The 14,875-nt window shown below is 44.0% G+C and overlaps 1 protein-coding gene across 2 annotated transcripts in view; it reads left to right on the top strand.

Annotated features, from left to right (window-relative positions):
• Nucleotides 1-14,469, top strand: part of TMEFF2 (transmembrane protein with EGF like and two follistatin like domains 2) — a 130,941-nt gene extending 116,472 nt beyond the window's left edge. Inside the window, exons 8-10 of one of the 2 annotated variants that reach the window (XM_082314580.1) lie at nucleotides 7,067-7,190; nucleotides 8,777-8,867; nucleotides 14,161-14,469. In XM_082314580.1, the coding sequence (XP_082170706.1) occupies nucleotides 7,067-7,190; nucleotides 8,777-8,867; nucleotides 14,161-14,325 (380 nt within the window). In that variant the 3' untranslated portion in view covers nucleotides 14,326-14,469. Of the gene's footprint in view, nucleotides 1-7,066; nucleotides 7,191-8,708; nucleotides 8,868-14,160 lie in introns of both variants that reach the window. The other variant, XM_082314579.1, reaches the window with a different exon arrangement.
• The last annotated feature ends 406 nt before the right edge of the window (nucleotides 14,470-14,875 follow it).

Below are 14,875 nucleotides of genomic sequence, written 5' to 3'. Positions count from 1 at the left end.
CAGGCAGGTGCCGTTCACACGCGGCGATGAACCGCTCCGTAAAGCTGCTGAAGGAAGAGGTCAGTGCGTCACCTCTTGATGTCCTCAAATCATCTGTGGAGGTGCTTGGCAGCACCTGCCTTAAAAAGCAGTGACTGCGGCTTTTACCAGCAGCCTCGGTAGGGGTCAATGGATGAAATGTGGTGGTGGGGAAGCAGAGGAGGTCAGACAAGGTGAGACAACAGCCTGCTTTACCTCCGTGAATGAAATGGTCACCCCAGGGGGGAGTTGTCTCTAATGTGAGCACCTGAACACTGAGAAAACGCTTGGAGCGGCACGTTAGCCCATGTGGCAGTTTTTTTCTTTTCTCTTTCAGCTTGGCTAATATTGTTCCTGTTCAGACATGTGAGCAATGGTTGCTAGCGTGTACTTGCATCGCTGTGCTATTTTGGGGTTGTGCTGCACCTTGTATTGCAGTAGCTACCTGGTAGCACCTACTCGTGTGTGTAGGGGCCTCGGCTGCTCGGGGTCTATACAGTCTCTAGGGTAAGGCGGCTGTGCCTAGCCAGCGAATACAGGTGGGCTATGGCCACTGGAAAAACAAGTGAGAGTTAAAAAAAAAAAGGTTATGTTCAGTTTTCAGTAGACAAATGGTCTTTTTATGTACAGGAAAATGATTAACAAGTTGCCTAATTTCAAGCAGTCTTTTCAAATAAGGAAGATACATTCACAGATGATGTAAATAAAAGTACTTTTCAATTTCAAAAGTTCAGAGATAGCTTTAACGTATATAGTATAGCCCACATATATATGCTGACAAGCTGAAAGTATTTTGTTCTCCATTTGAACATCTGGGGATTATTAGTGTCTTAATTCATTGGTTTCTATTATTAATTACGGCAGCAGGCTGAATAATTATGATACATTGCTGCAAAAGACAGAGCACAGTATTTTTTTTTCCAAGTGCACTAGGACATCTTGCCATCATCTCAAACATAAAAAGCACTAGATTATTTTTAAAAAGGAAAGTGGATGTTATCTTATTCCAGGGAACTCATTTGCATAGGGACATTTAAAATTAATAAATTACGGTGTTGAGCCAGCCTATTTTGTGCCTGAGAAAAGAAGTGAATGTCATTTAATTCACAAAGTTCCATTTCTTTTTTTCCTCTTGGTAAAGTAGCTAACATGGGGATGGTATTTTTTGTGCAGTTTATGTAGAAGGACTAGCTTGAAGTTTGTACTTGGAGTGGCTGCAGGATGAATTTAGGCTAGGGCTGCAGCATAGTGGTGCCAGACGTTTTCAGCTGACATTTGGTGTCTCGCTTTCCACTAGCTCTCAGGGAGGGTGGGCTGGTGAGCTCCCCCTCGAGCGGCAGCAAGCACTTCCTTCTGAATTTTCACTCCAACGCCCACCCAAACAGTGATTTCCAGGCGAGTTGCTTGTGCACATTTTGTTCACTGTAAAGAGACAGCCTATATTCGTAAGATCCAGAGCAAGGTTTTAAAGGTGTTAAAAGAAGGGAACATACTGTGTCAAGATAATTAATAGGTCAGATCTGAGCAGCTGTTAATGACGAAGTATGGCTGTGGTGGTGGACGGCAGTGTGGCTGCTGGCAGCTTTGTCAAAGGCGGGGTGTCTGGAGCTGTTGAGCAAAGACTTGAGAGAAATCTCTTTTCTCTCATCACAGCCGGGTCTGAGCTGGGATTTATCAGCATGTTTCTTCATTACGAGTAAGTAGGAAGCCTGCTTAAGGACTTCATTCTCATAAGTTGCTGTGGGACCTCAGTTCTTGTTAGATGATATTAAAGGGGGGGAAGTACCAGAAAACCTGCTAAAGCAATTCTGCACTTTCAGAGGGAGCAACACCATTACCACCCCTTTTCCTCCTGACTTTGCAGAGGGACCTTCAAACCTCTGCAGATGCTGCAAAGGTTGCTGGGCTGAGGAAGCTCCCTCTTCCCCCAGAAGAGCAGGAGTTGCTGACTCTGTGAAGACTGCAGATGAGTAACATAGACTGTCCCTAGGCTCATCCATAGGATTAGGATTCCCACCCCTAGTCAATCACTGAAGCTCTTCCACAAAACTCAAGGCATCCTCTACCTTTGCTCCACGGGTTGATACACTCTGGACCTTTATTTTGATTTCAAATAAGAATTGCCGCACCAAGTCTCTATCGTGCAGAGCAGAAGAGCTTTGTTAAGTAAGTTCCCAATGCTATGCTCTGCAGCGTATCTTTGGGAGAGCTGCCAAGGAGGTAAAAGGAGCGGGGGACACACAATTCCAAAAGGGGTTGAGAAGGTTAAGGGCATACGTTTGACCCAAGAATCCCTTTCCCCCTTCATAAATCCTCTGAAAATGTGATGTGTAAGGAGTCACTACCTCACTATCAGCCAGAGCTTTCGGCTGCAAATTTGACTGACCTCAGCAGTATTAAAAGATTAAATTATTGTGTAAAAGTCAGTTCTCCTTAACCACTGTTTCCAATGAGATAGGTGTCAAAATAGCTTTCACTGCATATCATTCACCATCCCATCCCTTATTTGATTACATATATGTATATACATGTATTTGCAGGACCTCCCTCGGTCCAGTGATGACTGTACACAAGGTATTAACACTGAGTATGAGCCAGTATTTTCTCATATGGGCAGTTATTATTTCCATAAGCTCCAACATTACGCACTGTACACCAGTGAAAATGCTAACATGCAAATTTACAGGCTTTGGGCCTCTACTTGCTTGCCTGAAATCACCTAGAAAGTCTCACTGATTCAAACATAAAAAGAACGACAGAATTAATCAGCCCTGCAGAACTGATTGTTAAGTGCCTGGCAGTCAACTTCTGGACGTAAGAATCCTATTTTTGCCTAGATTTTTATCTAATTTCTCCAAAGTGGATTGCAAGAACTTATGTCTGGAAAGAATTTTCTGGGCACTCCAGGCGGCACTTCATATAATCCTCGTCAAGGGCACTAATGGATTTATTCGTTTGTCAGCGGAGCCACTCCACATGTTCAGTTGAGCAACAGAAGCTCCGCACTAGCTCAGATGGGAGCTGGGGACTGGCGAGGGCTGCCCAGAGAAGAATCTGGCTGCGTTGTTCTCATCGCTCGCAGAGTCGGGTCCTGCAACCGGGCAGACTGTTTCGGCTTTTGAATTTCAGCCTTCACTGAGATGTTTACCTGAGAATCCTAATGGTGCACATTCAGCTTCCAAAAAGTCTGAGGTAAAGGCATAGCTAAACTGGAAATTAAAATAAAAAGAATACAAAATATATTTGAAATAATTCTTCCACTGCTTCTTAACAGAGAGCAGGAACAGCCATAGGTATTAAGGAATCTAGACAAGGTAGCTTTAAATAATTTATGTAATGTTTCAGAAGATAAGCCATCAGCAAAAGCAAGATCACTGAGTGGGTGGTTAGTCACACTGGATAACTTTTCAGGATCCAATTTCTTACCCCAGCGAAACAGCTCATCATCTCAGCGTTTCTCTGCCATCCACAGAAAGGTTGGAGAGCAAGTGTTCAACTGGGAGACTTCTAGTAAGCAAGATGATAAGCTGTTTTAGTCTACACAAAGTAGCATCTGGCCCCAATGCATTTAAAAATAATCTGTTTTGACTAGTGTATCTTATATGATAGGCTATCATGTCATGTTCTGGCACTAACAAAAGATGTGAACAATATGAAATGTCATGTTAGGCTAAAGATGCAAAAAACGTTGCAGAAATGCAAAAGATGTTGCCGTCATCAAAGTGACATTTTCTCTCAGAAAAATGCTTCAAGAAAAAGGTTTCTGAATACAGTTGATCTGGAGGCTGAGGGTGTATTTCTTTTTAAAATAAAAAGGGGAAGCATTTTGAAAAATGAGATAGGAATTACATTTGTCCAGAGATAGGAGAGACTGACCCAGTCAGTCCAATTTTTATCTTTAGGCTTTACAGCTTCTGTCTCAAATTCTAGTCATCACAAAAAGGTACAAATCTATCGTTTTGGTGCCAAAAAAACCTTTCAAACATAGTTGCCAATACCAATGCAGCAAGTCTAATGTTTGAAGAGGAGCTACTGAATTTAACTGAATTTCATTTAGTGAAGCCTGACTAACTTTGAATTTGGTCTGTATTGTTGCTCTGTGATTAGCGATCTGCTGTGCTTGGAAAAAAGTGGATAACTTTGTATTTAAGCTTTGCTCTCTGTAGGTGTGAGGTTGGTGTGGTAGAGGGGCTCCCTAGTTCAGTGATACTATAACCTGATTAGTAGGGGTTGCCTCCAGTACTGAATTTATAAATAATCCAAAATTATAATAAGGGGGGGAGTCTTAATTTATTTCATTTAGTTTTACTTTTTTGAACTTTGTACAGTTCTTATGTGATTAATAATTTAAACATGTTTTTTATTCATATCCTCTCTTCTTGGAAATGATTTATAGTTCTTGTTTCATACTGATGTAAACCCTGTGATGCATTCATGATAGTTAGTATCTCATCGATGGCTGGATTAATGGAAAGTGCTCAGATCCGTCAGGAATGAGAGCAGTCAGTTTTAACATGAAGGAACTTTTAGAGCATAGCTTGGTGTTTGGGTCTCTGTTTCAAATCTGAAAAGATGTTTTGTGTAATGAGAAAAATAACCTGTTCTGAGGCAGGGAATTATTTTGGGTGAATTCAAAATGTGCCGGAAGAGGAAGGGAACTTCTTTGTCTGAAGTAAACGATGCTTTCATTGTGGTCTGTCTCTCAAACAACTAAAATGGCAGATCAAAATAAATACAAGTTTTTTCCCCTTTTCTGCCTTTATGTTCAATCCCTAACTCTTTTTAGAGGAGTCGTTAGTCAAAATGCGGGACTACAGACAATTCATGTCTAAGTTTTGTGGTTTCTTCCTAGCCAGATGACAGGTGTTCCCGTATGAAGTGTTTATCCTGTGAAGTGCTAGCAAAGCTTGGGCCATCTCATTTTTGATTCAGTAGAGCATTTTCCATCATAACATTACACTTAGAGGTGTAATTGCAAGTTCTGCGGGATCCTAGATTTACTTTAAAGTATGCTAGAGACCTTTTTAAAGAAAACATGGTTTCTACCCACACGATTGCAAGGAGGAGGAAAACTCATTCCTCTTTTTACCAGCCCTACAGCCTACACACAGCGAGAGCATCTGCAAGTCTGGGAGAGGTCCTGGTCCCCCTTTCAAGTCCTAGCGGATTAGTCTGTCCTGAAAGTAACAATTTCCCTCACCATCCTGAAGCGTGCCTTTAAAAAAAAAAGAGACCAAATGGTATCCTACTGTTTTAGCAACACTGCTGGCTCATCTGAGAGAGGAGGGATTCTCACGCTGGTTGGTGGTGGCGCACGGACATCACGGAGATGTCTTGGTACCTGAGAAGGAAGGGTTGGAGTTGCACACGCAGAGCAGTTTCCTCTTCTTCAGAAAGGAAGCAAACTCCCACTAATGAAAGATCTGTAGGAAACAGCATAATAGGTTCCGCCATAGAAAAAATGTGCATTAAGGATCCTATATTTCTTGCTGCAATTTTCAGGACAGACATATATTTGAATGTGGACCATAGTAGAGGTCCAGCACACCTAGAAGCCATCAGGCATGATGCACAGATGATCACTACATATGTATGGAGTCCCACAAGTCCTGAGCATATCAGGATCTACCTGTGTATGCTGGGCAAGTCCATTGATAGCTGGCATATGTCACATAGTGTTTTTCTATTCCAGGAAGATTTCCAAGTGGAAAAAAGGAACATGCATGAAGTCCTGGTGGGATTATAACTCTCTCTATGTATATATTTCACATGCCGGTAGCCAGTGCCTCACCTAGAGGGTGATAGGTAGCCAAAAAGTGTTTAATGCCAGACCAAATGGATCTTTTACTCCCACCTGTTTCCAGTAGCAGAAACTCCTGGGCAAGCTCTCGAAGGAGGTTATGCCATGCCTATAGCATGCCTTCTGTCATCCCGTCCTGTCTGTGCCATCCCAGAGACAGCTGTCAGCCCCAAGCCCAGGAATCGTCACTGCACCGTGACGCCCGCTTCTGCGCTGCGTTGTCATTACCAGCCTTCATGGCAGCCTCGCACAGGTATCCCGTTGTAAGCAGGGAACCAGGAGAGGCAGACAGGTTTGTGTTCAGCATATGTGCATTTAAAAAGATTCAGTGATGGTCCATAGTGCAGAGGTCCTGGCAGTCCTAACGACAAAATAGAAGTTAATGCTGTCTACAGGGATGTAGAGGTTGCCCTGTCATTCTCGTTTGCTGGGAGCTTGTCCTCTCCTGTTTTAACATGAGGACAATGTAACCAACTTTATTAGTGCAAGTTGTTAGAGACTTTTAAAACTCTCCTTGGACAGCAGCCATAGGAAAGAAATTAATTATGAAAATCTGAATCTTGGATCTGCCACACACGCTTTTCCCAAAGGTGGGATAATACCTAAGCGTACCTACCGCCAGCATGACTGGCTTGGAGGCAGAACACAAACTGCAATTGTTTCATAACACTGGGGGGCTTCCTTTGGAAGATACAAACGCTTCAACTTACTTGTGTGCAACCTACATTTCCTCAGACATCTATCATGAGATTTTTTTTTCTTCTGTTTTTAATTAATTGTGGCTAGATGATACTATCACAGACAAAGGATTTTTACCATTTGAGATATCAAAGTACTGGTTAAATGGAAGAATTTGCCAAAATTACCCAGCTTAATTAACACCTTGGTGGCCTACAAGATCAGTGATGAATAGAATTAGATCACCAAATGTATTGTAATGGTATATTACAGGCAAATGTCCCGAGTCTTCCTCCTAGCCTCGCCTGGGTGCTAGGAGACAGTCCATAGAGGATAACAGAAATGATTAGGTATTTTTCGTGTGCTATTCTGTAATCAGTTTTTAACAGTCAAACTATTTTTTCTGGTGTCTCATTTGCTGTAACTTGACAGGAATTAGATGTGCAAACCCTTGCTCTTGCTTCCCATAAACAACATCTTTCGCATCTTGTTCTTCTGATTTTCCGTTCTTTCGTCGTTTCACCTTATCCTGCATTGTCAGGTTAATGTTCCCTTCACCTGTGTTCACAGAGAATGCAAATAAACTGGAAGAAAGTGCAAGAGGGATCTACATCCCTTGTCCAGAGCATTACAATGGCTTCTGCATGCACGGCAAGTGCGAGCACTCCACTAACATGCTGGAACCGTCTTGCAGGTAACACTTTTCCTATCAAGGATGAAAGGCTACACATGTGAAAACATTGTCTTACAAAAACACTTAATCTAGATAAACTATGGAAAATAATGGTAACTATGGCCCTTTATACTACAAAACCCATTAGACTTTAATTATTCAACAAAATCCCCATTTTGTGTAGCAAAAGTGTACTGAGTTAGGCACAATGTTAATTGATTGTAAAAACAGTCAGTAACCTTCAGTTATATTTAGATATATTTAAAAAGCACTTCACAAAGTGCTCAAACAGCTGCTAGATAGCCTCCTCAGTCTGAAGGAGAGGAGTGCCACCAGCGATGCGTCCCTGCTGCGGCAGGAGTGATGCTTGTGGGGCAGCAAGTTGGGGCGAAGGTGGCTTCTCCGTGCGGGAGGTGGCTTTGGAGGAGGTTAGGGCAGGGAGGAGTAACAGTGAAAGCAGGTGTTTCTGCAGCAAATGCCTCCCTGCAGAGGTGGGGATATTCTGAAGTCGAGCCAGCGGCCTGGTGGCAAAGAAAAGGACTATGATGCATGAAGCAGCATTTTCCTGGGACGCTGGACTGGGAGAGCTAAGATACAGACCAGGCTTATCCCCCAGGGCAGGTCCTCAAGCCAGCTTCTCCCAGCTCCCACAAACAGCCAGGGCACGTCTTGCTCTTTGCAGCTGATGCATTTTAGGTTCTCCATTCAGCCAGAAAATGTCCTTTCCTGAAGCTGCTGGCTGCTGTGGGAATGCAGGAGAGGAAAAGGGTGGGAGCTCAAGACTTAACCCATCAGGGTTAGTGCCCCAGTGACACTTGGGAGGAGCCCAAGCAATCTGGCTCAGTGGCTTATGGTTGCTGCTGCCATTGACCTGGATTTTCACATCTTCCTGCTTGGGCTCTTTAGGGGAAAGAGGGACAGCCACTGTCTGTTCCCCAAAATCACAGAGGGGAGATGTCAGGCTTCAGGATGGGAACTGGTGAGCAGCATAGCAGGCGGCATTGGGGTGGATGGTTGCAGCATCAACAGAGGGGTTTTTTATAGCAACCAGACAAAATGTAAATGATGTATCCTCTTGCAGGAACATCTAATCACATTTCATATGGAGCTTGGATGATTGCTTATCACTTCCTTAGGGGTAATCTGCATAAGGAGCTACAACTAGATGGCTTTTCACCCTCCCCCACCTCCCCAAAGAAAGGGAGAAATCTAAAATATGTTGTACAAGGAACTAAATGGATTCTCATCATGACATACAAGAAGTTCCACTTGGTCCTAGACAAGTCCTTGTCCCCTGGGCACCTCCTGGCATTGTTGCAGTGTCGTTCACTCTTGCAGACCTCAGTGACACTGAGGACCTGAAAGTTTCTCTCTGAGAGGTCCGAGGAGGCACCGGTGCTCTCTCTGGGGGGCCCATCCTTCAAAAAACAATATATAAGCATGTGCTTAAGCCACTGATACTATTTTTATTAGATATAATTTGTTTCAGCATTCTTCAAAAGCAGCAGATACAACCAGAAGAAATATTTTTCATTTCAGATGTGATGCCGGCTATACTGGACAACACTGTGAAAAAAAGGACTACAGCGTTTTATATGTGGTTCCAGGTCCAGTACGATTTCAGTATGTCTTAATAGCAGCTGTGATTGGAACCATCCAGATTGCTATCATCTGTGTTGTAGTCCTCTGTATTACAAGGTCAGTATCTCTGATGCTTTGCAATAGAAAAAGACTTTTGTTTTTCCTGCTTTGTGCACTGATTATACAGATTTCTGCAGTGACACTACTGATAACAAATGCTATTTAATTCACCAACAAACAGAAGATATCGTCTGGTCCAGCCAGCCAGTGCTGCTTTATTATTATAACTGAATTTTTACTTCCATCTTAATCAAACTTAGGTAGGTGCCTACAGCAAATGAAGTTTCCTGTTTTGTATTCAGATGCTTGGACAAATAATGTTCATATAAATAAGGGGAATATAAATACAGCAGCTGGATCAACACTTAATAAAACTAATCATATCTCCATCTGGTTTCTCAAGGGCCCATTCCCTTAGTCCTAATCAGGCAAAGCATACAAACTTTTAAGCCTGTTTGCAATCCCATTGATTAAATGATTTCATTAGGCTTGTATACACGTTCAAAGGTACCGCACGTGTTTTAAGGTCTTCACTAGATGGTGACACACCAGGCCATATATGTTTGGTTTGTGTTTTTTTTTTTTTAATGAGGAGGAAGGGTTTGTTTGAATGGAAACGACAGCCCGGGGGTGGTTCAGAACGAGAGGGGTAAATGCAATCCTTCCCCTCCTACACCTGTTGCTCTGTTTCCCCACTGAACTGTGTTACTGTCTCTGGGAGGGCTTGGGGTGAGTTCTGAACTTCAGGCGTCTTCAGGCTTCTCTCAGAAATCATGAGGTTAAATTCACTCAGCTAGCAACACTGATAAATCACTCTTTTACAAATACATTTCTTTTAAAAAGACAAAAAAAAATAAAAGCCAGGTATCATACCTCTGTAGAAAATAAAATCTCTAATGTATCTCAGTTCCTATGTTGCACTACCTGGCTGGAAGACAAGTGTAGCATTTGTTTCTAGAAAATACACAAAAAGAAAAAAAAAATCCTTCTCTGGCCTAAAGGCATAAAACAAAACCATCTGATGAAACGTAGGTACTTTTTTGGCCAAGGTAAATCATCATCAACTCAACAGTAAATGCCGAATGAGGCAATAGATTATATTGCGGTGATAGTCACAGAAGGAATTCAAACAACCAAAAATGTAGTGTGTAGTAAGAAAAAGAAGATGGTGTAGTAACTGATAATGGAACAAATGCTCTGTATCATTTTGTTGAGTGACTCTAGTTTTGTCACCTTGACGCAGTAACGCAGAGTACTTTATCATGAAGAATGAAGGCTGTGCTCTGAGTGATCCGGTACTGTAATGCAAATTACCCATCACACTGTTTTCATACATAGATGGTACCTTTTCCCGCACACTTCGTAACCAAGTTAATTTATGATCTTTTGACTTTTTTCTGTAATGCATGTAATTACTGCAGAGCATCCTCCATCCCAGCATAATGATTCGAGATACATTTGCAAAAGTGTACTCTTAAGTGGCCTAAGAGAAACCCACATGACAAGAGAGCGTTGTGGCAGCATATGCATAAGTAATTGAGCTTTTGAAGCCATCTGCTTTGGAGAACCTGACTGTACTGGTTTGAACTCCACACCCTGAACTCTTGAAAGTGCTAAAACCACCCTACCAGGTTCCTCGGAGAAAGAAGGGAAACTTCACTCACTCAGAGGCCGCTGCGGCCAAATTCTTTGCTGCTCATTTCAGTGCGGCTTCACCTAATTAATTTATCATCAAATGAATTTGGTGCACCTTGTCCAAACCCTGCATTTGAGTAAGACTACCATTGTAAATCTTTTAGCTATCATTACTGTTGTTGCTTTTAAAATCATACCTGTACAGTGGTGCAAATCTACAGGGTGTCCTCCATTGCTGGAAGGCTCTGAGCAGTTCCCGGGCACATTTAGGGCGGTTGTTGCACAGAGACTTTAACCTGGATAAATGAGCTGTGCTGCTGGCAGGGGCGGTCTGCCCTCGCCCCCTCCCCTGGCTCCGGGGCACTTGATCCTGCCAATGCTCTTGTGCCACCATTAGCATTTGTGTGGCCACACAACCAACCCGGTCAGGGGACAGATTCAGCTGAAAACTCAGCCAACAGAACTGATTATTTGTTTTTAAGCGGCTCGATTCCTTGATGAGGTTGGCCGCCTGGCTACTCATTGCCAGTGCCAGTAATGGGGATAAGCGGCTGGGGTGGAAGAGTAGGGGGCCAGATGCCAAGAGGTGCGGAGGGAAGGAGGTGGAGCAGTGAGGCACAGTCCCTACGCTCAAGGACTTTTGGCTCAGAGGTAAGGCAAAAGAGAAGCAATGATAAAAGTGAAGGAGGATGGTAAATAATATAGGTATGGCCTGGTGTCATAATGATTCTCAGCAGTTTTCTTTACAGCTTTGCATTTTTAGTGCTTCCCTAATGTTTAGTCACAGCAGTCTTATTTATGTGAAGAAATAACTTGATTAAAAATGAATGCATAATGTGTTTTACCTGCTATGAATCACATTGTGAGTAACTCAAGCTTGCGAGCAAGCTTCAATGGAGGGAGGGCAGGCAGCCTGTGCTCCAGTACCTAGTTTACATTGATAAAACTGCTGTGTTCGTAAATGAAAGCATCCCCCACACAGAGCACTACAAAGAACTTTTGATGAAAGAGTTTAAGGACCAAGGAAAAGCTGTTACTCAATTTTAGCAGATGATTAAGTCTAAAAAGCTGGTTAAATGCCAACACCCCTCTTAGGAAACCCAGATGCACTTCAGATACAACTTACCTGTAAATGCAGTAGCATTGCATTTAGGCAGTCATGGTGTCAGTACTTGGCCCTGCGGCCTTCCCAGGCTTCCATCAATTGGTAGCGTAGTGTATTATGCAATTAAAACATGGGCATTTTTGGTTAAGATATGTTTTTTCATCATCTTGAGTAATCTCCACATTCGCATCGATTTCTCTCGACCTCGGACTAAGTGACCGTATAGATACTGTCAGTTTTGGGAAAGTGCCTGTGAAATGCTCAGGTCCTTGCTTCGAGCTGGAGCAGTTGCTATCCACCGTTCTCTGGGAATGCCCGGCTGCATCCCCTGGGATTGCTGACCATCCTGGTCATCCCCCAGCCACCTGGTACCTCCATGTTTCTTAGGAAACCAGTCCAGTTGTGCCCACTGGGGCTTCCCACGCCCGGTTCCCCAAACGTGCTTCTCATGGCTGAGTGCTGGGGCAAAGCAGGGCCGCGCCTTCTGGTGTAAACCCTCATCCCCTGGGACGGGGGAGGAACCCCTGGTAGCTTGGTCAGCCCGGGTGGCTGCTGGCCGCTGCAGCAGGATTTAGCAGTGCCGTCTCTCAGCGTGTTGAGGTGTCGGTGCCGTCTCCCGCGGAGCCCTGCGAGGTCCTGCTGTGCAGTCTCCGGCTGAATGGGCAGGAGAGGCCGCTTGGGGACAGTCGGGGCTGGGAGGCTGTCAGCGTGCACATGACGTGCGGCTGAATGAATCAGCCCTGTGTTTGCTAACAACGGCTCCCTGACTCACGCAGAAAGTTTGATCGCCTTTTTAGGAACACGCAGTGAATAATGAGTTTGTCATGAAATCGCGAACCGGCGAACCAGTCTGCCTTAGTTTCATAATGAAAGCTCTGCCGTGACCTCCGAGAGCGCTGGAGACGCGGGCTTATTTTTCCTGGAGTAATGGTAGCAGCCTACTTTACTGCTTCCAAGAAAGGAATGAGGCAAAATATAGCGCGCAGCCATACAGTTTCTCATGAGGGGGTGGTCCTGTTGGCTTAAAAGTGAGGCAAGTCAGGACAATCTGACCCATATTTTGTTAGACACTTATATAATTGTATTTCAGCATTTTGAAATGCTTCCTAAGTCCTTATGCTCTTGCTCTTGTTTAGCCTTTCAGTTGGCGTCACAAAACTATAGCATCACTCCCATTCAGTAGGGGGAAAAAAAAGGCCTTTTTGATTTTAAGGGGTCAGTAAAAATTTATTGCACTCTATATTTTGCTGTTAGTTATTTGACAGAGAGCTGAAGGCAGGTGCTTTGAGCTCTCACTGCACTGAGAGGGTGGGCTCTCCCCAGCGCATAACCCAGAGGGTTTCACAAGGTGCTGCTGAAAGCCTCCCTGTAACAGAAAAACAAGTTACCCCAATACAGAGGGACTTTTTTGCGTGTCAGTATGGTCTGGAGTATCATGGGGCTTTCTGTTATGCCACTCCAAGCGGGCGTTTCAGTCTTTCTTGTGTAGCTGCCCATGCGGAGAGCAGAAAGAGGTGCACCCAGGCTAAAAACTCATACTGGGCTTCAGCTGAAGAAAGAGCAGAAACGCGTGGCCGAATTAGCAATAGCTTCTTCCTCCTCCTGTGCAAAATGTTAACTAGGTCACCCTGGGTATAGGACTGTTTGTATTCCTGGTTGGTTGTCTGTAGCTCACCATTTTCCTACTGGTACCACAAATGCAAAAAGTGCGAGCATTTTTAGAGGGTGTTGGTCACCCTGCTGTGGTTCTGCTTGCCCAGCAATTCCTGCCGTAAGCCCCTTGGCTTTCAGCTGCTCAGAGCTTCCTGCAGCCTCAGCCTGGGGCTAAGCTTCTCCGTGCCTTTCCATGGGAGGAAACCAGAAACAGGCTATTACCTTTCCATTAGCAGGAAACGCTTCGTAGCAGCCCCCATAGCCGGCGCTGCTGCAGGTAAAAGGTTGCAACGTGCCCGTGCTGAGGAGCACCGTGAGGTCCTGAGGCAGAAGAGATTTGCTTTTGCAGCCATCCAAAGGGAAATAAGATTTTGGTCTTTCCAGTGCGATTGCTTTCCACGCTAAGCCAAGCAGTCGTGTGAGGAGCGTAGCGCTGTGCAGGCACCCGTAAGTAAAGTAGCTGCTCGCTAATGACCTGAGCATGGAGCATTTCCATGGAGACTCGTAGGGATTGCGGATGCTTAGCTCCTCAGAAAGGCAGCCCCCGCAGCCGCTTTGTAAATACTTCACAGACCTGGGACACGGAGCGGGTGAGCATGAGACCGTCCTAAATCTTCCACCTGCGTCTCGCTGAAAATAAACCTGTTATTTGAAGAGGAGAGACGCGGTGCAGTTGGGGCTGTCGCAACGTGGCAGAGTCGCTGCTGCTCACCAGTAAGGAGCAGGAATCTTAAAATTTCCCTTCCCATATTTTTGTTTGCAGTATGTTTTGCGGGGTTTGTGGGGGGTTTTTTTGTGGTACCGCTGCCATTAGCCAGCCCATTTCGTTTCGCTGAAGAGGCAACGCGCTGGGGGCCAGCGGATCCCTCTCTCACCCTCACGTCCCCTGCCGCCCGCGCCGCCTCTCGAGCAGCCCCCTTGTCAAGAGCCGTGTATTCTCACAACTCTCTTTTCCAGGAAATGTCCCAGGAGCAACAGAATCCACAGACAGAAGCAAAACACAGGGCACTACAGTTCAGACAACACAACAAGAGCATCGACAAGGTTAATTTAAAGAGCGCATGTTTCCACAATGGCAAAACTAACTGCAGAGAGCTTGGACTACAAAATACAGTATTATAGACAAAAGATTAAGACAAGATCTACACATGTTGCCTTGCATTTGTGGTAATCTACACCAATGAGAACATGTACTACAGCTATATTTGATTATGTATGGATATATTTGAAATAGTATACATTGTCTTGATGTTTTTCTGTAATGTAAATAAACTATTTATATCACACAATATAGTTTTTTCTTTTTCATGTATTTGTTATATATAATAAATACTCAGTGATGAGAAAAAAATTGCCTTTCTTAAATTTGCTGTATCTCATAGCTGTGTATAGTCTTGGGATATTGTATATGGACACTAACAAATCTCTTCTTTTTTTTTTTTCTTTTTCCAGTTCTAGTGGCAATTTTGAGTCTACTGAACTCAGTAGTAGGGTTTTGAGTTGGTCCAAGATCAGCGACAATTATGGATGTGGGAAAGGTGAAGAATAATTTAACCTACATTGAGGAGGGATAAAATATTTCAGATCCGGAGTCAACTACATTTCATCAGCCGCCTTCTCCCATACCATCTATCTTTACTCTCCCATAGTTTAGGAAGTCTTTGCCTTCTAA

The sequence above is a fragment of the Platalea leucorodia genome (assembly GCF_965183815.1).
Source record: "Platalea leucorodia genome assembly, chromosome: 5".
Taxonomy (NCBI): domain Eukaryota; kingdom Metazoa; phylum Chordata; class Aves; order Pelecaniformes; family Threskiornithidae; genus Platalea; species Platalea leucorodia.
This window is presented reverse-complemented; position numbering and strand designations above follow the sequence as displayed.